We start from the raw sequence: 25,159 nt of genomic DNA on the forward strand, positions 1-25,159 counted from the left end.
GTGCCTCTGATCCTCTGTAGCCCTCATCACCAGCTAAGACCCTGTGCACTTCCCTTACTCTCTTTCTTGTCTTTCTCCCACAGTCTACTGTAAGCTGTTCTGGTGGGTGGTGTGCTGCCGTGTCTCCACCACCTAGAGTACTGCCTGGTACCCAGGAAGCACCCAGGGGATGTTTGGGAAGTGAATGAATAATAAAAGAAGTAGAAGAGCTAGTAATTGAGAACTTGTCAGCAAAATTTTAGAAATATTCATCATTGTAAAGTGGGGGTTGAGGCCACTTTAATAGTATTTTTGTTAAACTGAGAAATAATTATTTTATGTGAAAATCATTGGATGATAGCTCTCTCAAGCAATTCATCTTGCTTTTTATCCAAAGTTAAGAGGAATGAGAACATTAAACTCAGTTATAAAGGGGTGGGAAATGTAAAAGAGAAATCTTGTACCTATTTGATTCTCTGTGTTTGGCAAAATATTCAAATACTCAGTGGCCTCAGAAAATTCTTCATATACATGTGTGCTAGAGTCCTTTGTTAGGATGTCTGCATGTGACTAATCAGAATGTGTTTCATCCTCTTTTTTCAGGTTGCAACAGCAAATCTTGCCTGGGCTTCAGTAGCAATACATCAGGTGCAGGTGTGCCTTTGGGGTGTTTTTACAGGGGCTCCCTAAGAGAGAAGAGTTGTTTAAAGTACAGCTACTGGGGGACGGGGTGGGGGCTAATAAGTGACCCTAATGTGTTATTTTTGGATATTAGGTATTTTGTTATTTCTGAAATTTTGTGTCTATTCACTTATATTTACTTGTTCCCTGCCTTAAATATCTTGCAATTATTTTTATATATTTATATGTAATTATAAATTATTTATGCTGTAAATTATATATGTTCTATTATGGTTTTCTTTTCCACTGAAAGCAAAGGAGTGGTCTCCTCTGGCAGTAGCACTGATATTACATTTTTATGACTCCATTTCCTAAATTAAAGCATCTTTAAACTAAATGGTATATGAAAACTTTCATCTCAAATTTAAAATACCTGGTTTTCTTGAAAATATGATCTAATTTAAAAGATCACAAACTTTATCAAGTTTCCTGGCAACTGGACTTCGAGGTTCACAGACACAGGAGCTTTGTACCCTCCACTTCTTTTCACTGTTGTTTTGTTTTTTAAATCCATTTCAGCACACTCACGGTTTGTGAGGGGAGGAGATAAAGTACATAGTTAAAGGATAATAGCATCAGGAGCAAGGACCTCTCAGATCCGACCATAGCAAGTATAAGTGGAAAATGTGCCCAAGTGTCATTTTTTAAAGTTGAAAGAAGTTTTAAAGAGCAACTCTGGAGGTAGACTCCCTGGACCTGACTGCTGGCTCCCTCACTTAGTAATTCTGGAGCGGGAGCATGGTTCTGAACTTTTTTATGCTTCAATTATAAAAGTAAACCCCAAATCTATAGTGTTTTGTGATGATTAAATGAGACAGTAACGCTAAAGCGCATAGAACAGAGCTTAGCACATTTAAGCATTTGATAAATATGACTTCTTACTAATAGTATTACTGCTTTATAGGTCTTTTAAAATAAAAACAGTAAACAGTATTCAGGAATTGTTATTTTAAATAAGCAGAAATCTCTTATGATTAATAGCCACTATTTTCTGTGGTAGGTATGCAGAGGCCTTGCTAAACAGACTGAATTGAATGACTTCCTACTTGATGTATCAAAGTAAGTGTTCGTTTCTAGGGTTGAGGTAGGTCTTCTTGATCAGTGGTTTAAGTTAAGTGCAGGCTCGGACAGCGACTGACCTGTCCACTGCAGTCAGTAAGTAGTCTGGTAAGAAAGGTTCATATTTCGGACTGTAAAGTTACATTCTCATCTGTGTTCACTTTACAAGTGAAGGACTACAGATGTATATATGATAATGTTAATTTGCAATTTGGTGTATATTTTCTGAATAGACTCACTAGAGCATGTTAAAGACGCTAAGTATTTCTATTTTTGTAGGAGAAAACTTAGAACAGTAGAAGAGGAAATGTTTTAGTTTATTACTGTCCAAAAAGTCCTTTCTGGCATTTTCTACAAATGTCAGTAAAATAAACCATATTATCAGTATTATTTTAATTTTCCCATGTATGGTAGCTCAGTTATCATTTTAGAGAAAATGTTCCATTTCTCTGAAGTTTGACCTAGAAAAACCTCCTTGGGCTGGCAGTGAAAGCAGTTACAGATATTTATTATATTCGAGGTTCATAACTGGTTTTGCCTGCTACAAGGACGATTATCCATAGATTTGACCCATCTGCTGAATTGCTGAAATCTAAAATAATGCCCCAAGATGTGGTCACTTCGGGGTCACAGTCTCCGGCAAGTTAATAGAGGGATGACGTACCTGTCTTTCCACCAGCAGCAGCTCTGACCATGCTCTCTCTCGTAGATCGCTTTGGCAGCACTTAATAACTTATCATTCACAAGTGTTGTAATCCCAACACTAATTAATCTGGAGTTGCTGCTTTGCGTTACATGTATTTCTTGAAATATGAAATTAGGGAACCGTGAAAGTCGGAGGGCTCTCATTTGATGCCAGAGGTCAGCTGTGTCTCCGGGAGAGAGAATTAAACAGTGTCTCTGCGACACATGATGTTGTTACTTCAGAACACATAGAAAGGGAACTGTGTGCCTTCCTTTGCTAGTGTGTGTGAATATCTTGCAAGTCTCCCACGGTCCTATTAGATCCCTGTAAGTCTCTCCCCTAGGGGAAACCCATTTGACTTTACCATATTCCTTGCTGTTCTGTTCGTTCCTCTGTGCACAGGGTAATTAAGCATATGCTAAGTCTTGCTGGCTCCCAGCTGAAGAGGAAGTGTAGTCTTCTCAACAAAAGGCACTGTCTATCATTATTAAGTTATCTTAATTCTAAGTACATTGCTAAATTCACAGGCACCTAAAGTGAAAGCAGTACCTTGCCAATAGATCCTAGATTAGCATAGTCCCTGAAATACATGCTTACTGATTCATCTGTTGATCAGGTTGACATTTTAATGTAGGTGCCGTATCTCCAAAAAATTTACTTGCTGTTTATGGTAATGAATATATATAGTTTACTTATGCAAAGTCAGTAGGCTATTATCATTTCTTGTATTCTGGTATTACTTCTCAAATGAGTAAATATTACATAGCTTTCTCAGTACAGTTTAACATTTTAACTTTCTAGTTTTTCAGTGATAATTTATATTTTTAACAATATTAATGAGATTTGGCAAATTTAAATATTTCAGATATTCATGAAAATATCAAATATGGTGAGCCCAATTTTATCCCTTCATAGTTTTAGTTAAATGCTACAAACTTTCTCTCAAAATAGGTACTTACCAATAAAATAATTACTTAATTCATCCTCTGAAATTAGAGACTTCATACCAAAGTTAATGATAAAATTTTATTTATCTCTCTAAAGTAATGTTATTGGTTGCTTCCACAAAAGGACAGAAATCAACATATATCTTTACATTTTTTGCTTAAATGTACACAAAAATGGGAAATATATTCAGTTTAATATGTTCTATATTGTTATTTAGATTAATTACCAGTTTTATGTTCCTTTTTTTCAGGACATATTTTGATAACATAGTCGCAATAGACTCTCTACTTGAACACATAATGGTAGGTTGCTTTTTATTTTGAAAATGATTGTATTTAACCGTTAGATTCATGTCCTAATACGTAGTAGAATATTTTCATGTATTTGATGTATAAAGTGTTTTAAATAAGATGAAAAGATGGTGCTTAGTGAGCGGAGGTGTTGCTTTGATTTATTTGTCACTTTTGATTAGTTTTGGAGGTATTTTGAATAACTTTTGGAAAAACATCTGAGTTTTTCATTATTTAGTGGTGAGCTATACTTTGAAAAAACATTTAGTTCCTTTTTATACTCTGCAAAATACCTTTTGCCTACCAATTGACCTTAGGAATTCCTAACTGACTCTTCTTGATCTTAAGGTCCGTTCTGTTTAGTTTTCATCTTAATTATTCTACTCTATCTGGAAGGCTAATAGGTACTTGGAGCTGAAAGCCATAGGAAGTAGAGTTTTATCCATATTTTCTTGTGTTGCTGTTTTAGTGCTCTGGCGAGACTCCATTAAAGAAGTGGCTTACAGCCAAAGTGACCTGTATGTGCACTCCACAGGTTGTCAGGCTTGCTTGGCACCATTCTTGCCCTGTTGTGTATTTTGATAAGGGTTCTTTCTCCTTCCCATTTTCCTGGTCTTTTCTCAAAAGATAGTAATCCTGTGTAGTAAGTTATAGGTTTATAGGCTTATCTCCAGGCTTCATGATACACACTGATGTATTTCTCTTTGAAATCATGGCAATTGAGTATGGAGTATGATATGCTCAGTGTCTTGTAGAGACAGAAAGTTTATGAAGGGGATTAGTAACATTAGGGATTATTTATTGCTTTCAAGCCCATTCCTTATATAGTTAGTTATATTAATAGTTTTATTTGGATGAAAAAGAGTTCTTAATTGCATAGTAAAAAATAATTTGTTTGGTTATGACAAAATTTAAGGAGTTTGTAAAGAAGTGAAAAATATTAAGAAAACTGTAAAAATATAAACATCTGGATTGACATAACTTGACTAGGAGTATAAGAAATACTCGTTGACTAGTTTTATTAATATTTTCTTTTTAAAAACAGTTTTATTGAGATATAATTACACAGCACACTATTCATCCATTTAAACTGTTCAATTCAGTGGTTTTTAGTATATTCAAAGATACGTGCAACACACCAATTAATTAAGAACACGTTCATTACCTCAAAACAACACTCCGTATCATTGTAGCCATCACCTACTTATGCCCCCACCCTCCTCCGTCCCCCCACCCCCTTCCCCCCACAGTCCTAAACAACCACTAATCTACTTTCTTTTTCTATGGATTTACCTATTCTACACATCTCACATAAAAGAGATCGTGTAATGTATGGCCTTTTGTGCCTGGCTTTTTTTCACTTAGCACACTGTTTTCTCAAAGTCCACCCAGGCCGTAGCAAGTACCAGAACTACTACATTTTTTATCCTTTCATTGGCTGATAAACATTTGGATTGTTTCCACATTTTGGCTAATGTGAAAAATGCTACTTTGAACATCTGTATACATTTTTTTAATTGTATTCAGTTGGTTTGGGTGTATTCTTAGGAGTGGAATTACTGGGTCATATGTTAAGTGTGTGTTTCACTTTTTGAGGAACTGCCAGACTGTTTCTGTGCAGTTGCACCATGTTATGTTCCCATTGGCAGTGCACATAGGTTCTGGTTTCCCCACATTCTCACCAACGCTGGTTACCATCTGGCATTTCAACCTCATGCCAGTATTATCCAAGGATGGAAAAAAAGAAAGCCATTGAGCAAAATATCGATGCAAAAGTCAGAGATATATAATAACAACAAACCCAGGAGTAAAGATTATATCACAGCTAAACAGCATTCACCCCAGGAATGCAAGAGTGGTTCAACAGTAAGTAATAAAGTAATATAATTCCTTATTCTAATTGAGTAAAGGAAGAAAAATTACATCATTTTAATAATGGCATACAAAAATTTTATAATGCTCAATACCCAATAACTGCAAACTCAACAGCAAATTAGGAATAGAAGGAAAAGTTAAATAGTATCTGCTGGGGACCTACAACAAACATACCTAACAATTAGGTAGAAGAAGTGTACACACTGAGGAAAATTTGTTACTCTCACTGCTTCCATCCAACAGTGTTCTTGTTTTCACTGAATTTTAAATCCATTTTTGTTATCGGAAATTGTTTTCCACTTACAATAAACTTCTGTGTGTGCATGTGTGTGTGTGCGCACGTGCGCGTATGCATGCGCGTGCCTCCATAGGAGAGGCGGGTGGCTTTTAGAATGACCTTCTGTTGCTCTGTTCTCATAAATATTCCCAACATGTGTCTAGGATCTATTCCTTTTCAGCGTGTGAGAGCGCCATTTCAAACTGAAAGCCTAATATTTGGCGAGAATGAAAATGTAAACATATCTTCAGAATCACTAATCTCTGAACAGAAGCCTTTCTCACTACCTGTAATTGTTCTTCGGTTGATTTTTCAACATAATAACATTATCACTGAACAGTGGAATTCTCTTATCAAATATGTATTTTCTTACTTAATTGTGTGTTTTTTTTTAATTGAGGTGTAATTGACAAACAACATTAGTTTCCGGTGTACAACGTAACAGTTCGACGCTTGTGTACGGGGCGAAATGATCACCATAATAAGTCTAGTCACCAAACATCACCATAAAAAGTTACCCCCCCAGATTTTTTTCTTGTGATAAGAACTTTCAAGATCCACTCTCCCAGCCACCTTCAAATAGGTGCTGTAATACCATTGAGTATAGTCACCGTGCCGTACACCACACCTCCATGACCTATTCATTTCACGGCTGGAAGTCTGTATCTTCTGCCCTCATCATCCATTTTGTCCACCTCCACCCCCCTCCACACTGGCAACCACCACTCTGTTCTCTCTATCCATGAACTTTGTTTTGTTTTGTTTGTTTGTTTTGTCTTTTAGGTGCCAGATATGAGTGAGACCAAATAGTATTTGTCTTTCTCTGTCTGACTTATTTTACTTAGCATAATAGCCTTCAGATCCATCTGTATTGTCACAAAAGGCAAGATTTCATTCTTTTTTATGGCCGAGTAGTATTCCATCATATATACATATACCACATCTATTGGTGGACACTTAGGTTGTTTCCATATCTTGACTATTGTGAATAATGATGCAGAGAATGTGGTGGTGCAGGTATAGCTTTTCGAGTTAGTGTGTTTGTTTTCTTAGAATAAATACCCGAAAGTAGAACTCCTGGGTCATATGGTAGGTCTATTTTTAATGTTTTTAGGAACCTCTGTACTGTTTTCCATAGTAGCTACACTAATTTACATTCCATCAACAGTGCACAGGAGTTCCCAATTTTCCACATCCTTTCCAGCACTTGGTATTTCTTATCTTCTTGATACTGGTCCTTCTAACGGGATTTAGGTGATACCTCGTTGTTGGTTTGGGTTTGCATTTCCCTGATGATCAGTGATGCTGAGCATCTTCTCATGTACCTCTTCGCCATCTGCAAGTCTTCTTAGGAAAAATGCCTTTCAGATCCTCTGCCCATTTATTAATTGGGTTGTTTATTTTTTGCTATTGAGTTGTATGCATTTTTTTATGTATTTTGGAGATTAGTCCCTTACCAGATACATGATTTGTAAGTATTTTCTCCCATTCAGTACGTTGCCTCTTCGTTTTGTTGATGGTTTCCTTTGCTGTGCAGAAGCTTTTCTAGTTTGAGTAGTCCCACTTACTTTTGCATTTGTTGCCTTTGCTTTTAGAGTCAGATCCAAAAACAAAAACAAAGAAACAAAAACATTGCCAAGACCAGTGTCCAAGAGCTTACTGCCTATGTTTTGTTCTTCGAGTTTTATGGCTTCAGGTCTTCCATTCCATTAAATGGAATCCATTTTGAGTTAATTTTTTTATGTTATAAAATATTAGTCCAGTTTCATTCTTTTCCATCATGGCTATCTAGTTTTCCTGGCACCATTTACTGAAGAGACTATCCTTTCTCCATTTATATTCTTGCCTTCTTTGTCATAAATTAATTGACCATATATGCATTGACTCTCTATTCTGTTCAGTTGATCTACATTTCTCTTTTTATGCCAAAACCATTCTGTTTTGATTTCTATAGCTTTGTAATAAGTTTGAAATCAGGGAACATGATACTTCCCCCTTTGTTCTTTCTCACAATTGCTTTGCCTATTTGAGATATTTTGTGGTTGCATACTAATTTTAGGATTCTTTATTCTAGTTTGTGAAAAATTCCATTGGAATTTTGATAGAGATTGCATCAGATCTGTAGATTGCTTTGGGTAATAGGGACATTTTAACAATATTGATTCTTCCAATCCATGAGCATGGAGTATCTTTCCGTTTATTTGTGTCTTCAGTTTTTTTCATCAGTGTCTTAAAATTTTCAGTGTACAGGTCTTTCACTTCCTTGATTAAATTTATTCCTAGGTATTTTATTCTTTTGATGTAAGTGTAAATGGGATTGTTTTCTTAATTTATTTTTATGATAATTCATTGTTGGTGTATAGAAATGCAACAGGGGGCACCTAGGTGGCTCAGTCGGGTTGAGCATCTGACTTTTGGTTTCAGCTCAGGTCATGATCTCATGGGTCGTGAGATCAAGCCCAGAAGCATTGGGCTCCACACTCAGCAGGGAGTCTGCTTAAAGATCCTCTGCCTTTTGCCCATCCCCCCTGCCAATTAAATAAATCAAATCTTTGAAAAAAAAAAAAAAAGGAAGAAATGCAACAGATTTTTTTATGTTCATTTTGTATCCTGCAACTTTTTACTGAATTTGTTCATTAATTCTAATAGTTTATTGGTGGAGATTTTAGGGCTTGCTATAAGTAAAAGCATGTCAGTTTTACTTCTTTTTATCAAAGTTGAATGCCTTTTATTTCTTTTTCTTGCCTCACTGCTCTGGCTAGAACTTTCAATACTGTGTTGAACAGAAGTGGTGAGAGTGGGTATCCTTGTCTTATTCCTGATCTTAGAGGAAAAGCTTTCAGCTCTTTATCATTGAGTATGATGTCAGTTCTCAGCTGTGTTCATCTGCCCTCCCATGTTCGGTGAGCATCTCTATGACCATTACTTTGGATTCTATCAGGTGAGTTACTTATCTCCATTTCACTAGTTGTTCTTCCTGAGGTTTTATCTTGTTCCTTTGTTTGGAACATATCCTCTGTTTTCTTCATTTTGCTTGACACTCTGTGTTTGTTTCTATATATTAGCTGAAACAGCTGCCTCTTCCAGTCTTGAAGGAGTGACCTGGTGCAGGCAGTGAACCTTACCATTCAACTTGCCCTAGTGCTTGGTTGTCTTTCAGACCTTTGTGGTTATCTGAGGAGCCTGATTTCTTCTGATAGGTCCCCGTTGTTGCAGGTGTTTCAAGACCTAATAGTGTTGCACAGGGAAAGATTTCAGTCAGCACCTGGTTTCTGGCTGATTGGAACCAAGAGTATCAGGCACCAGCTTTTGAAATATATAAACAGTCCTGTGGGACCACAGTCCTGAACCCTGCTGGCCTCCAGACCAGGTGATCTGTAAAAATTGGTGACCATTGTAAAAATTAGGCCTCCAGACAAGTATATCAGCTCCTTTCCGAGAGGAACTGGCAAGCTGTAGCAAGACCAAGGGAGAACACAGAGATGGCGTCCCCACCCTGCTTTCCCAGATGGCACCTCTGTAGTCTCTTGATGTGTGGCAAACCTAAGTCTGCTCCTCAGGTTGAGGTGCCAGGACAAGTAAATAGGCCTTCTTCACAGGAAGACTAAGGGTGTGTTTCAGTCTGCTGTCTGTGTAGTGCCCTGGGGTAGTAGCCTGCCGAGAACGGTCTTTCCGGTTGTCACAATCCTATAGGACCCAGGAACGCAAGCTCCCCACCCCCCACCCCAGCCTCCCTGGCCAGATGATCAAGGGGCATCCCCTGAACAGACTGCCTACACCCTGCCAGCTTTAGCGAGGCTGAGGGAGAGCACTGGACGGGGGTGCACCCACCAGCTTTGACAGGGCCACAGGAGAGCACGGGACTAGAATGTGGCCCACCAGCACTTTTGTGTCCCAAAAGGAAAAGGCTCCTGCCCATCTGGCAGACACTTTAAAATTAGTAAATGAATCTCCTTCGCATACATTCTAAGAGCTTTTCCAGCTGCTGCTTTGTGCTGGTCTCTGGGCAAGTAAGTCTGCATGGGAGCCTGATGGGTCTACTGGGTATAAGCCCTGTTGGTGTTCAAAGCCAGACATTGTAGGGGCTTCGATATGGGTATATATACACACATACATATATTCTTCTATTCCATTTTACTGAAGTTTTTCAGCTTCACATGCATTTTTGACAACCATGAAGGTAATTGTGTGATTTGTTTTCCTTTGTTTTATTGTATTATGAAAGAATAGAGTTTATGATGCTGAACAGTTCTGAATAAAGTATAATTTTTAAATATTGTAATATGTTAATTTATTCCTAAGTTTAATTTGCTGAAAATTTTTATTTATGAGTTTTCTTCTGTTTCCAAGTTAAATTGGTTTGTGATTTTCTTTTTTTATACTATCTTTGTCAATTTTCAGTATCAGTAGCTTAGCACGTGTTCTAAAAATAACTGAAAAAGTTTTGTTCTTTCTGAAGATAGAACACTGTAAATTGGACATGAATTTATTTGTTGAAGATTCTTAAATAATTCCTATTTGAAATCATTTGGGCCTAAGACCTTTTATGGGGATAATTCTTTGACAGTTGTACAGTTGGTCTTCAGATTTTTCAACTACTTCTCAATTCATTTCCGTTTTCTAGAAAATTGTCCATTCCATTCAGATGTTTATAAATATTAATATAAATATGTGCCAAAGTGTTAAGCAATTAACGTGACCTAGGCAATAGGGATGCAAATTCCGCTTTTCATAATGTAATCTCTAATAGTGTAGGATCATTATTATTATTTAATAATTCAAGATCCCATGAGTTTGCAAAATAGATGGGTGATTCTTCTGTTTGCCAACAATACAGTCTGATTACTGTCTCCCTAACTTTATGTCATTCATCCTTCCTCAAATATTTATTGAGGGTTCTTAGGTTATGGAGATCTTATATGTTCTAAAGGGTTGGCAGATGTTTTTTGTTAAGGGTTAAATAGTAAAGTTTTATGCTTCATGGACCATACTCTATTGCAGTCACTCAACTCTGCCATTGTAGCATCCTTAAACGATACATAAAGGAATGAACATAGTTCTTTCCCAATAAAACTTTATTTATAAAAACAGACAATGGACTAGATTTGGCAAATGGATTTTAGTTAGCTGACCTCTACTCTAGGTATTGTGCTGGGTTTTTGGAATATTGTGGGGAGAAAAAGAAGCAGTTTCTGTTGTCACAGAACTCACAGGATTATGGAAAGAGACAAATTGTAAGTTATCCTTCTGATAATACCCAATGTACTCAGTCCCCGGCATAGCCAGTATTTGTTGAGTGAGTGAGTACAGTTTATAAAGACAAGTATAAACTATGAGGATGAACCAGGGTACCTAAACCGTGCTGATTTCTTTTCATTAAATTTGTAGAGATTTTGTATTTTCCTCTGGCCACAAGGTGGCCCGTGTCCCTCTTGCATAGACTTTGTGATGGCTCTTTTTCTCTGAGAATCAGCTCTTTTCTCTGGAGAATAATTTCATGTCTAAAATCTGGAGGGTTGAAGTTGCCAGAATTCTTAATCTAGGTAAATATGCTAATTGAACCGTAACTGTGGTCTCAACCCACAAGGGACAGTGGGATATTTTAGGCATTAAAGAAATAATTGTGGAAGGAAGTCGATGAACAAGTGAATGAAAAAATGAATACACAGTTTTCCAATTAGAAATGAAAAAGCATACTTGTTTTAAGAGCATAGGCCATGAAAACAACTAGTATGAGTTCAAATACCCAATCTGCCATTTACTAGCCACGTGATAGTGGACAAGTTTAGTTACCTCTCTGCCTCAATCATCCTAACATGTACAGTGGAGATAAAAATATTCCCTGACTTAATATTGTGATTGTGGGGATTAAGTGAAGGAAGACACCTAAAGGGTGTGAGAGTGTTGGCACACATAGTAAACACTCAGTAATTGTTACACGTTATTATTAGCGCAAGTAAAATGCAACAAATATGAATATGAACCTCATTAGAAGTTGTATTTCGTATTTTTTCACGACTGCTGTATCACAAATGCCCGCCATCAGAATGCACTCTGGCCTTAGAGCTGACAGAGGCTGGTACCGGCCGTGAGGGTAAAGGCCTAGAGGTTCTGGAAGCGGGGCCGGGGTGCAGCAGGGCTCTGCGGGAGTGAGGCCTACAGCTGCGTTCCGGCCCACAGGAAAGTCCTGTAGTGTTTCAACAGCCCGCCCTGGGACACCCATGCAGAGCAGCGGTGTCTACCTATGTCAGCACGTTAACAGGAACATACAGTGTTTTGTATTTGTATACCTCTGTTTATTGAGTTATAGTGCCAGTTTTCCACGCCGAGTATAGATCAGCTGAAATTTATATTTATTTCTGATAAAGTTTGCCTTTAAACTCTGAATTTCTCATTGGCTTACTCTTGTTTTATTGTTTGTCTTTAGATATATGCAAAAAATCTGGTGAATGCCGATCGTTGTGCACTTTTCCAGGTAGACCATAAGAACAAGGAGTTATATTCAGACCTTTTTGATATTGGAGAGGAAAAGGAAGGAAAACCTATCTTCAAGAAGACCAAAGAAATAAGGTACACCTGGAAGTAGAATGTCCATACGCTGTGACTGCAGCTGTGCAGGTGTCCTGTTACCCACTTTCCTGTGCCTATTCGCAGGTGTGCTGACAGTACTTGTCATACTGTGATATCATTCCCACCAGGACCCGCCTCCTGAAGGTAGTACTTCTGGGAATGACATTGCAGTGCCGGCGAAAGCGCGCCTGGGAGGCTTTGGCGTCCCTCCTGGAAATGCAGTCTTCCGGAGGCGGTCCTTTTGGAAATCATGTCGGGAAACCTTACTAGTGCCCCAGGTAGGTAAAGGTATAGCCCGCCGGGAGTCTGCAGGTTGTCCTCTGCCCAGGAGCAGGGCATACCTAAAAACTACTGCCCCTGCCCCTTCCCGTACTACGGGACTGTCTTGAAGTCCAGACCACAGTGGACATTGAGCTGGGGTATGTAATGACTTAGGCACATTATTCTGTAACTGACCAGTTGGTTTAATCAGTCACATAGCACACTTCTGTTGCATCTAGAAACTAAAGCCTTCTTTGTTCTTTAAATGGCAGCTACTGTCACTTAAACGAAGAGTGGAGTTTGGTAGAGGCTTGCTTGCTCAGTCCTATCACAGTCTGAACATCTACAAGGAGCACTGTCACCAAACTTAAGAATCAAGCTTAACATTCAAAAATTGACTTTTTTTTTTAGACATTTGCATCCCTTTTGCTTATGTATCTTGTTTAACTATTTTTCCACATAATAATATGAAGTCCTTTGGTAGTTACAACATTATAGTAAAACACTGTTCCTTATTAATTATGAATTGCCTGTCACATACAAGAGATAAGCAGATGTGCAAGAAGCAGGAGTGAGGCCCTGAGCCAGGCCTCACCACTGCCTGCCACGGAGCACTCCCCATTCTGCCTGCCGCGGAGCCCTGGGGTGATGGTTCCTGTATTCCACACTCACAGAACTCCGAATTAGAAGCACTATTTAGATTTTTTATTTTTACTTGTTTTATTTCTGGTTTATTTGTGTCTTAGACCTCGGTAAATCAGTCTGGATATAGTCATTTAGGTAAAGTAATTTCTCTTGCTAAAGGTTCAAGTGTTTCTTACCAGTGCTAGTGTTGATCTCATTTTGAAGACCATAACTTGAAGTTTGTGTTGACGAGCGTCAGAGAAACAGTGAGGGAAATGTGGTTGGCTGCAGCTTTCTCAATTGACCAGTGATGTCAGCTGTTTATGTGAGGGCCTGCCTCTTAATTATCTCCTGACCAGAGACAGCAAACCAAGAAAATTAAGCATAAATCATGAAATGGATTCTGATACTCTTTGCTTACGGCAGTCTAATTTGTTCTGTTCATGTTGTTCAAAGCACAAGAAAACCAGGATGAAACAAGCTTGCTTTTTATGCAATGTTGGGTTCACTTTTTGGCCTTTTAAGAAAGTTAATTCTCTTTTGTGTCACCTATCTTTTGGTTTTTCCCTTAACGTTGAGCTTTACTTCAATGATACTTACTTCCTATAATGTTGAAAATGTAATATTATGGAAATTATTTTCAAGCTATTGAAATCTGTAGATATTGTGGACTGTAGACCTCTTTCTTAAAATTTTGTAATGAGTGCATGTACTATGATGATATTATAATGAGAAAACTGTTTACAAAATGAGAATATATTTATAAAAGAAAGTGCTGATATTATATACCAAAACATAATTAAGTATAATCAAATAATGCTTGTATTTTGACTGGTTTTAAATTTAACAAATAAGAGAAGCAAAGATACTAGAAGTTGTAAATTGTGTTATTTTTATATAGTGCTTGTGTTGCAAAAGCCTTAAAGTCCCAGTCCTGCCTAGTATCTCAAATCAAATATAACCTGTAAGTTTGGTTATATGTGTGGTGGAAAATACACTAGTGTAGACCTGCTTCCTTGTTTTTATTGTGCCACTAACTTTTTTAGGAATGTTGGTAGGTTACTGAACCCTTATGGGCTTCTGTTCCCACCACAGTGAGAATTAATTAAGAAAATTTACGTTGAGGGGAGCCTGTCTGGGTTAGTCGTTAGAGCATGGGACTCTTGATCTCAGGGTCGTGAGTTCAAGTCCCATTTGGGGCAAGGAGAAAGAAAGAAAGAAAAGGAAGGAAGGAGGTAGGAAGAAAATTTATGTTGAAGCATCTTGTAAATTATAAGGTACTTTGCAAATATAAAGGATTATTATTGGTCAGTAGAAGTGCTAGTTAATTTCTCAATTTCAATTTGTAATCCAGTATAACTTAATATATTGTGGATTATATCTTAAACCAAGCTTCTCTAGTGATTACCATGCAGTGTTTCTCTGCTTTACCTTTACATGTTATGTAGTAATAGGATTTCGAATATGTAAATGTAAAATTAATGCAAGTATTTAAAAACAAAACAGTGCTTTTTTTCTTTAATATTTAGTGGTAATGAAATGTTTCAAGTTATTTTATAACATCTGTATTTTAATTGGCATGTCCCTCTCTTTTATGTCTGCAGATTTTCAATTGAGAAAGGAATTGCTGGTCAGGTAGCAAGAACAGGGGAAGTCCTGAACATTCCAGATGCCTATGCAGACCCACGCTTTAACAGGTAAGAAATCGTTTATGCCCCTGTCAGTCTCTCCCTCATGTCCCATCTGGCTGGAGCCTCTGCGCTGGAGCCCCCAGCTCCCCACCCACGTGCCAGTGCAGTTAGCGCCTTCCTCCTGGGCGCTCTGCTACACTTTATTTGAACCAACTCTATTATCAGTACCCAGTGTTTCCAGATATTTGTAAAATGATAGACTCGAAACCATTAATGATATCCAGCTTATAGGATATTAAAATGTTATAAAAGCATTTATACAGGAAGAGTTAAAGTTTGCAAGGCTGCTTTTGTTTCCATTATAGTGTTAATCATTCTATCCTGGGCGTGTTCTCCATCAGACCATACCCTACAAGGTAGTAACACCTACTGATGAAAGTACCTACTTGTGAATTCACTTCCATCACTTATTAGTTCTAGAGTGACCTGGAGTGAGTTATTTAATCTCACTGAGCTTCTGTCTCCTCATCTTTAAAATGGTACAGTAATGCCTATTTTATAGGGTGCTTTTTGTTTTGTTTGTTTTTGTTTTGGTAAGATTAGAGAAAATACTTGTAAGAGATCTGACAACTTTCCCTGATACAAAGTGGGAACTCCATAAGTTGCTGTTTTTACTGGATATTATTAAATTTGGATATTAGATGGCTTATAAAGATTTTTTTGTTTTGTTTTGAGTTTCTTTGGAGAACTAGGAACCAAATTATATAATCTGATTTAAATAAATCTCCAGAAATTGAAAGTCTCAAGATTGATGCTGTGACTGGGAGTAATAGTTCAGATATTTTGACAGTAGTGTTCTGTTAATTCAAACATTTGGTTCACTTTAAGAGGAATTGAATAGCATGAACAATAAGTTTTTTCAGAAATTTGATTAGTGTCAAATATGTGCAACATGTATGTCAACACAGTTATATCCCAGTTGATACGTCTTATCAGTAAATTAAAGAGTATGCAGAAAATCTCAGGGTTTTTTCCCAAAAACCAAACTTGTTATTTTAGTGCTTAAATATTGAAAATATTTATATATCCTTATTTAAAACTGTTATGTAAAAATTTTATGGGTCAACTCTTAAGAACATGAAAAGGCAAGCAACAGATTGTGAGAAAATATTTGCAAAACATATATCTGAAAAATACTCACATCCAGAGGATGTAAACAACTCTTTCAACATAATAAGATAACCTAATTTAATAATAGGACCCAAAATTTTAATTTATTTAGAATAAATTCTAAATCTGTATTTAGAATAAGATATATAGAATAAATCTATATTCACAGAAGAAGATACATGAATGGCCATTAAACACACGAACAGATGTTTGATGTCGGGGAAACAGAAATTTGACCATGAGATCTCACTACACAACAATTTGAATGGATATAGTTTTTAAAAAGTGGCATCAGCAGGGGGCCTGGGTGGGCTCAGGGTCACGGGATCAAGCCCCACGTCAGGCTCCTCACTTAGTGTGGAGTCTGCTTGGGATTCTCTCTCTCCCTCTCCCTCTGCCACTCCCCCCCAAACACACCAAATAGATAAATAAATCTTAAAAAAAAATAAAAAGTGTCATTAGCAAGTGTTGGCAAGGATGTGGAGAAACTTGGAATCACATACTTTGCTGATGGGAGTGTGTAATGGTACAACCACTTTGGAAAAAGGGTGTGCAGTTTCTTGTAAAGTTAAGCATATACTTACTGTACTCAATCAGCCCCACTCCTGTATCAAAAAAAAAAATCTGTCCACACAAAAATTTGTATACAGATCTTCAAAACAGCATTATTCACAATTGCCAGAAAACTGGCTGTTAACAAAACAATAATAGCCATTAACTGGTGAATGGATAAATAAACTGTGGTCTGTCCATACCCCAGAATACCACTCCACAGTGAAAAGGGCTGAACCACTGATACCTCCTACGGGATAGATGAATCTCAAAACAGTTCAAGAAGCCAGGCACAAATGACCACCATCTCACTAACTGCCTTTAGGTACATGATTGTGTCTATGGAACGGAGTCCTGTTTGCAAAAAATATTTTCTCCAAATCAGGAGTCAGCAGAATTTTCTTTTAAGGATCAGATAGTAAGTATTTGGGGCCATAACGTCTCTGTCACGAGTCCTCAGCTGTGTTGTAGGGTGGCGACAATCCATTCAAGAATGGTGCCCTTGTCTTCCATTAAAACTGTTTACGAGACAGGAGAGGGCTAGTTTGGCCCAGAGGCTGTCGTGTGCTGACCCCTGCTCTAAATTTTCAAGGTGGTAATTCCTGTTTAAGTTTGTCCATTAGCAAATTACATATCTCGGAACATATGACCAAGTTCAAAGGAACATGTTACTTTACCAAATTTGTCATATTTTTCCTCTGCATTCAGTTTGCCCCTGTTTACTTAATAATGCTGTGGATACATAAAACCGAATGATAAGCTGAAAGCCTCCAAGAGACTGTTCTGAAAAACTCTCTTGCAAATAAAAGAACAGATTGGTTAGAATATTTTTGATGAGATTTTAATGAAACACTTTCACATGTGTCACATTGTCCTTGAATTCAGCAGCTCAACAGTGCCATTACAAGTATTTGTAACAGAAGCGTGTAAATTGCAAAACTCAGTTGAGATTTATGATAGAAGCTATAGATTATTTTCTCCTGCGTGTTTGTGTGTTGCTGCTGTGTCCTGCACGCGGCCGCAGGGAAGTGGACTTGTACACAGGCTACACCACCCGGAATATCCTGTGCATGCCCATCGTGAGCCGGGGAAGCGTGATCGGTGTGGTGCAGATGGTGAACAAAATAAGCGGCAGTGCCTTCTCGAAAACGGACGAAAACAACTTCAAGATGTTTGCCGTCTTCTGTGCTTTAGCCTTACACTGTGCCAATGTGAGTGCTGCTTCCGTGATTATCTTCCTCGGTACTCAGTATCCACTTCAAAACTGGTTAAATAAAGTAGTTGAAAGGATGGGTTCTGTTGTTTTATTTTGTTTTTTCAGTATTTCCTTCATATGCCAGAAACAGTGATTCCTGGTTGTACATATTTTAGGAAATGTCTTCAAACGCTTGGGGGAGAAAATCTAGTATTTTAGCTTTTGTTTCAAGGTGTGAATTTGTTAAAAAGAAAAATGAGGTTAATATAAAGGTAAAATGTTTGAACAGAAGGTTTCTGTCTCAGGGTATCTACTGAAATGAGTAAGGAAAAGGTGACCTGCACTATCATTGTTTGTCATATGGTGCATTTGAGAGTCTTGCATGAAAGAGAGCGATGAGTCCCATGTGAATGCCGCCCAGGACGTGCTCTGGCTGTCCGCTCTCTGGACCGTCACGGCATGGCTGCCCTGGTTACTGCATAATCCATGCAGTTCCACTGGTCTTAGGAAGTCTCCCTTTAAGATAGTTGGCAAAACGTCTATCAACTCTAGGAATCCTTTAGTGATATTACTGGTACTCTGAAGTCAGGGAAAATTTTATTCACTTTTTTTTTCAAAGCTAAACCAACATAAATGGGAGCTAACACCTTCCTAACGTAGAAAAATGGCCTTTTTCGAAATAGAACCATAAGTTCCATAGGAGCAACCACATAGCTAGTGGAAACAGCTGAGGGATGATTGGGAACAAAAATGGCAAAAAATAATGCCCTGGTGACTGGGGATAACGGTTTGCAGTTCAGTTGGTGCTGCTCCATAAGAACACCCCCTCTTCCCACTGTGTCACCATGTGCCCACTCATGGGGACCTCTCTTGTTACTCAGTTCATCAGAAATACATAAGTGAAGTTGTCAGGTACTTCCTGCTTCAGACATTTTCTGGAGCTGTATTTCTCTCTCATAAATAAAAATATTGACAGCTTGTATTTGTTTAGTTTAAAAGTTGCAGAGAATGTAATTTCTAATATATCCTGAATATTGATTTTCATCGATTTTTAAATGTATCCGATGGGATCTAACTACTGTAGCTACTTGAAGCCAGTTTAGTCCATTTAAGAATGGACTTATGATTGGAAATTACAGTATCATTCTTTTCTCTCTCTGAATGTGTATTTCTATTACCCCACAAAAGTTTGATCTCATGTAATGTATTTTATTCTTAAAAGTGTTTTATTAATTAAGATAATCTAAAACATCTATAATAAATGTTAAAAATTAATTTTGCTTGTGGTAGTGTATTATATGTCATTATTAGGATACATGTGGTCAAAGCAACCATGTTAGGAAATTTTAATAAATAATTATCAAAAAAATACAAATTATTGGAAACTGTTATATCCTAATGTAATGTCTATGGCTTAAAATAAAAAAAACAGTTATATCTGTGCATACATTTTACCTACTTTAGAATGAAACTAAGTTTAGTGTAAGTTTTTTATACTCTCTGTCTTGAATTAACTTCAGACAGAAAGCAAAGTTGCAAAAATAATGCAAAGATTCCCGTGCTCCCCAGTGTTGATATGTTACCATTTTTACTTTGATATTCTTTCTTTCTTCTCTCTCTGTCTCATTCATAGATGTCATATTCCTCTGACCTGTTTGAGAGGAGGTTTTAGACAAAATGATTCATAACCCTAAATAAATACTTCAGCTTGTGTTTTCTAAAGACAGATACATCATCTTACTCTTCGCTGCATAACTTAAGAGTCCAGAGATTCATATTGGTTCTGTGTTGTGTGTGAGACCTACCACAAGCAGCACCACAGACCAGGTGGCTTAAAGAACAGAAAGGTATTTTGTCACGGTTCTGGCAACTGGAAGTCCAAGATGTCAGTGGGTTTGGTTTCTTCTGAGGCCTCTCTCCTTGGTCTGTAGATGGCTTCGTTTCCCTGTGTCCTCATAAGGTCTTCCCTCTGTGCATGTCTGTGTCCTAAGCTCCTTTTCTTGTAAGGACACTTGTCATACTGAATGTGGGCCCACCCTGTTGACCTCATTTTACCTTAATTACTTCCTCAAAGGCCCTATGTCCAAATATATCACATTCTGAGGTAGGTACTGGGGCGTTAAGGTTTCAACATAAGAATTTTAGGGAGCACAATTCAGCCCCAATCAGGTACCAGATACTGTTTAGCTAAACTGTGAAGTTCTTTAGTGTCCTTTAATCTGGAACCATTCTTTACTCTTTGCCTTGCATGACCTGAGTACTTTTGAAGTGTATAGGCCAGTTATTTTGTAGAATGCTTCTTAATGGGCTTGTCTGGTATTTCCGCATGATCATATCGAGGTTATAATTTTGACAGGAATATGACGGAATGATGTGTTCCCATTGAGTCCCGTTAGCAGGCACACATCCTTTCACTGGTGATGTTAGCTTCATCACTTGCTTAAGGTCGTGTCTGCCAGGTTTCTCCTCTGAAACACTTTCCCTCTTTTTCTCACTATTTTGGAAGAGAGTTTGTATGTAAGCCTCTGCCATCATTCTCTTCTCTGTCTCCCAGAGATATATACAGACACCCCCCGTCTCGCACCGCAGAACTCCTTCTGGCCATCTCCTTTCCATCTTTGGAACTTTGTTCTTTGACATAGAGGAACTGGATCCCCACTATTCAGCAACAGTGTTATTCCTACTTGTTGAGGAAGTTTTGAGGAAGCCCTAAGAATTGCTTTCATTAATGAGTAAATAGCAGAAAGAATTTTATTATAGCAATTTCTCTTAATTCAAACTCCACCTGAGCTAAGATGCCAAGAAGTACTGATAACTCTGCCACCAAGTTTTTTTAAATGATCTATCAGCTGAAAATTTATTTAGTTTCATCACCTTCAATATTTTATGAAAACTTTAGAAACCACTATTAGACCTCATTAATACCATATTTTATATTTCCCTTTGTTTCAAGAGGTTTTTATATTAGAGCAATTTGAGGAAGGGGTTATTCTGAAATGGGAGGTGAACAAAAGTCATTTTTTAGGTCAGAGTATGTGTGAAAGTTAAGGAGGTAGAAATCGGTCCTCTTAAAATGTTTACAGGTTTCCATGTGTTTCTTGAAGAATGCATCCCTGTCAGTGTAGACACTCGAGTTAACTCGGCTGTATCATTAGAGGATCTGGCTCCGCAGGTCCAAAGCTCTTCTAACCTGCTGAGTGTTGCATCACAAAACCTGGATGCAAACATGATTAAATGTTTATACCAAACTAAACCCAAATTTAAACAAGAAAAATAACACCCCTGAAAAGTCATGAATAAGTTAACAGGAATTCTGTCTTTACATTTTTAACCTGATCCAGGTTGTTCTTCAACCATATGAGAAGGAGGCTTGTGTACCAGTTGGCCCACACAATTCACAGTTATGAAGGTAGCTTTGAAATGGACTCCTATTTCCATTGTGCTGCCCACGCATTTGCGGCTTGTGACAAAGTACTTGGAATAGTTGTTGAATTCATACATTATTGCACATTTCATCTTTCACAAAAAAAATCTTCCAAGTGTGCCGATCTTTTCTGATGACAAAGTGCAATCAATATTTAATTATTTGGAAGATATATTCAAATAAACAGTATTTAATCTGACTTTGGAATCTCAAGTGACATTCACACTGAATAAGAAATCAGCTGCTTTTCCAAATAAACTTGCCCTGTAAAGAGAGCACGTGGAAAACAGAGGTCTGCAAGTATTCTCCTTGTCGCTGTCACGTTATCATGTGACTCCCATATACACGTTATCATAGGCCTTTACAGAGACCGGGAGCAAAATATTTCTAAGCAGCTTTCCTGAGGTTTATGAACACGTGGTACGCTGTGTGTATCTGGAGTGTACAGGTTGACAAGTGGATGTACACACAGCCCAAGGAAACCATCACTCCATCAAGACATGGTGCATCCACTGTGTCATGGGTTTCTGGGTGCCCCTCAAAACCTTCCCTCATGACCCTCCCCATCTTTACCCCCAGTTTCAGGGAACCACTGATCTGCTTTTTGTCACCATAATAAATTGCGTTTTCTAGAATTATTTTATATAAATGGAATCATAAATATCTGTATTCTTTTTTGTCTGGGTTCTTTCGCTCAGCATTATTATTTTGAGATTCATCCATGGCATCACATGTATAAATAGTTCATTCCTTTTTATTACTGAATATTCCATCAAATGGATATACTGTAAACGATTTTGTCACCTATTGATGGGCATTTGAGTTATTTCTGGGTTTTAGCTATTACAAATAAAGCTGCAGTGAGCATCTATGCACAAGTCTTTGTACGGTGTATGCTTTCCTTTCCACTGAGTAAATACCTAGGTACGGAGTGGCTGTGAGGCATTTATCCGATAAGTTATTTGCAAATATTTGCTCCCGGTGTTTGGCTTGTCTTGTCATTCTCAACAGTTTCTTTCTAAGAGCAGTTATTAAGCTTGAAGAAGTCCAACTCATTCGGGTTTTTTTTCTTTTTATGATCATGCTGTTAGCATTTTATCAAAGACATATATGCCAAACCTAAGGTCACAAAGATTTTCTATGTTTTCTTCTAGAAGTTTAGGTTTTACATTTAGGTCTGTGATCCATTTTGAGTAAATTTTTGCATATGGTTAAAGGTAAGGGTCATCTTGCGTTTATTTATTTGCATGTGAGTGTCCAGTTGGTCCAGCACAGTTTGTTACATCTGCTGTCCTTTGTCCACCATCTTGCCTCTGCACACCTGTTGAAAACCAACTGATGTTTAGGAACATTATGTCCTCTTGACATATGGACCCCATTATCATTTGAAATAATCCTTCTTTATCCCTGTTAATAGTCTTTGCTCTGAAATACACTTTATCTGGTATTAAGCCACTCCAGCTTTCTTTTGACTGGTGTTATATGGTATATCCTTTCCAAAATTTTACCTTATTTAGGTCTTTATTTTTGAAGTAGGATTCTTGTAAACAGCATAAGCTGGGTCTTCCTTTTTCATTCATTCTGGCAGTCTTTGCTTTTTAACCAGGATATTTCTACTATCACATTTTATGTTTAAGTATAAATCCACCATCTTGTTTTCTGTTTTTTTCCATCGTTCTTTATTCCCTTTTACCTCCTTCTTCTTTTAAAATGGAATTTTTTTATGACTTTACTTTATGAAAGTTTTTAACTTACTAAAATCTTCCCCATGAAGAGTTTCATTAAGTTTCATTGGTTTTAAACCTGGTGGATAATATATAAAGATGCAGCTAATTCGTTTGCAGGATTAACTGATTGGCATCAGGGGAAATGGAAAATTATGTGATTTTAAGCCAAAAATATTAGCGGCTAGGGAACAAAACTATAAGTGTGATGTTTAAGAACAGCTAGTCCTTTATTCTCTTTGGATCCACATACTTTTTGGCCTATCTTTCTCAAATAGTATAACTGAAAATCTCTTAAGTATTAAAATAAATCAAACTGAACCCAGACCTTAACATCACCATCTCACAAGTCATTGAAGAAAACACTTGACAATTGATAACATACATTTAATTAGTGCTTTCATTATAAAATATGTAATTGTCTAATAAGAATAAAAAGTCTTGCTCAGTAATAAAATATTAAAAGTAAGTACTTTGTATTTTTATCTTTTTCTATTTCTGTGTATATCTGCACAGTGCATGTGCATGTAATTGCTAAAGGACTGTACATTTATTGGGCGTGCCTCTCCAAACTTCTTTCACTGATAATGGATTTCATGGTCAAGCATTGTTGAGACTCTCAGGACTAAAGGACTTTGACATCACCAAGAATTAAAATAAATATTTTTTAAAAGGAGACATAGGAAAAAATCTTAACTCCTAACTGATGGAGTGTCTGTCTCCATGTGTTTGGGTGCGGGAATGGACCACGTGGCCTAGAAACAGCAGACACTGATTTCTCACAGTTTTTGAGGCTGGGTGTCTAAGAAGGGACCAGTGGATAAATACCAAGGAATCTCATGACCCAGGGACACTGTCTGGGTGCAGAAGTTAATAAGTCTTTTAAAATGGAAATAAATTTTTTTTTTTAAACTTAGTGGTTTGTATCTTCAAAGGCACAAGTATGGGCATCTTCAGTGTATATGAAATGCATGGTACTAGCAGTTAATAGATAACAACAGTGGTTTCCGTTCCAGTTCTGATTCTTAGGGACATAACTGCTTTAAACACTCATTTCGGTTTATTTTTTGTTTTTTGGATTTGCCTTCCAGATGTATCACAGAATCCGTCATTCCGAGTGCATTTACCGGGTGACTATGGAGAAGCTGTCCTACCATAGCATTTGTACGGCGGAGGAGTGGCAGGGCCTCATGCGCTTCAACCTCCCCGTGCGCCTCTGCAAAGAAATTGAACTGTGAGAATCTTGTCCTGTCTGTTTCTCCAGGAATGGATTTTTCATTTGATTCAGCCTAAAGTGACATGGGTACAGAAGTAGAATTGCAAACACGGTATCACGTGTGTGGTTCCATTGTTGCCATTGTCCTTTCTCAGTTGACGCCACATCTCATGAGAGATCGTGGACAGGAAGGCCACATCTCTTTATCGTTAGAAAGAAAAATCTCGACACCATTTTGAAATGAGTTCAGTGTTAGCTTTCCTCGTTAGTCTTCTGTCTACTTCACACCATGTATATGGCACTTAATGCTGAAGATGGCATTGAATATCCGAGATCTGAAAGTTTTCATTTCCATATAATCTTAAATTTACAGACCGAATTTTAGGATTTAGTAATAATGAGTGCAGGTGTCACACACGTGGACAGCCAGCTGGCCTGTAAAGCCACGGGTCGGTCAGCGATTGCACATCTGTGCTCTTGCCCCGTCTCTGTGCAGGGGTCTCTGCCGGCTCCTTCAGCAGAGCGCTCCCAAACACTAATGGTTTGGTACTGCCCTATTCAAATGGATTTTTTGCTCAAATAAACTCTTAAGACTTTTTATTTTGCTTCAGTTTATCTTTGAATGGTTCATATAGAGTACATATTGTGACATAATAAGAAATATATATATTTGGTCTTTGTAGCTAGTTTCTGGCTCACAGCTCCTAAAACCCTTGAATTTCCTGAGTGATTCATCATGAACCTCTTGCAACCACACTTGAGTTTTTGCTATTGAAGGACTATAGGAGGAAGGCGGCTGGTTGCCCAAGGAACCAACCATGTGGTTTGGGGATTGTAATTTTCAGCCACCCTCAGACCTCCTGGGAGGGGACAGGGACTAGGCATTGAGTTAATCACCAGTGACCAATGATTTAATCAAATGCTCCTATGCAGTGGAACCTCCAAAAACCCTAAACAAGGGGTTCAGAGAGCTTTTAGGTTGGTGAACACCTTCAGTG

At 37.7% G+C, this 25,159-nt stretch overlaps 1 protein-coding gene across 9 annotated transcripts in view; it reads left to right on the forward strand.

The window, feature by feature from the left end:
* PDE10A (phosphodiesterase 10A) overlaps positions 1–25,159 on the forward strand; it is a 582,460-nt gene that overhangs the window by 505,630 nt on the left and 51,671 nt on the right. For all 9 annotated transcript variants that reach the window (XM_027601960.2, XM_027601968.2, XM_027601965.2 and 6 more), the window contains 7 exons: positions 583–633; positions 1,661–1,719; positions 3,603–3,654; positions 12,222–12,364; positions 14,854–14,946; positions 17,627–17,813; positions 24,037–24,179. In XM_027601960.2, the coding sequence (XP_027457761.1) occupies positions 583–633; positions 1,661–1,719; positions 3,603–3,654; positions 12,222–12,364; positions 14,854–14,946; positions 17,627–17,813; positions 24,037–24,179 (728 nt within the window). The remainder of the gene's footprint in view (positions 1–582; positions 634–1,660; positions 1,720–3,602; positions 3,655–12,221; positions 12,365–14,853; positions 14,947–17,626; positions 17,814–24,036; positions 24,180–25,159) is intronic.

This window comes from Zalophus californianus, chromosome 7 (genome assembly GCF_009762305.2).
Source record: "Zalophus californianus isolate mZalCal1 chromosome 7, mZalCal1.pri.v2, whole genome shotgun sequence".
In the NCBI taxonomy this organism is placed as follows: Eukaryota; Metazoa; Chordata; class Mammalia; order Carnivora; family Otariidae; genus Zalophus; species Zalophus californianus.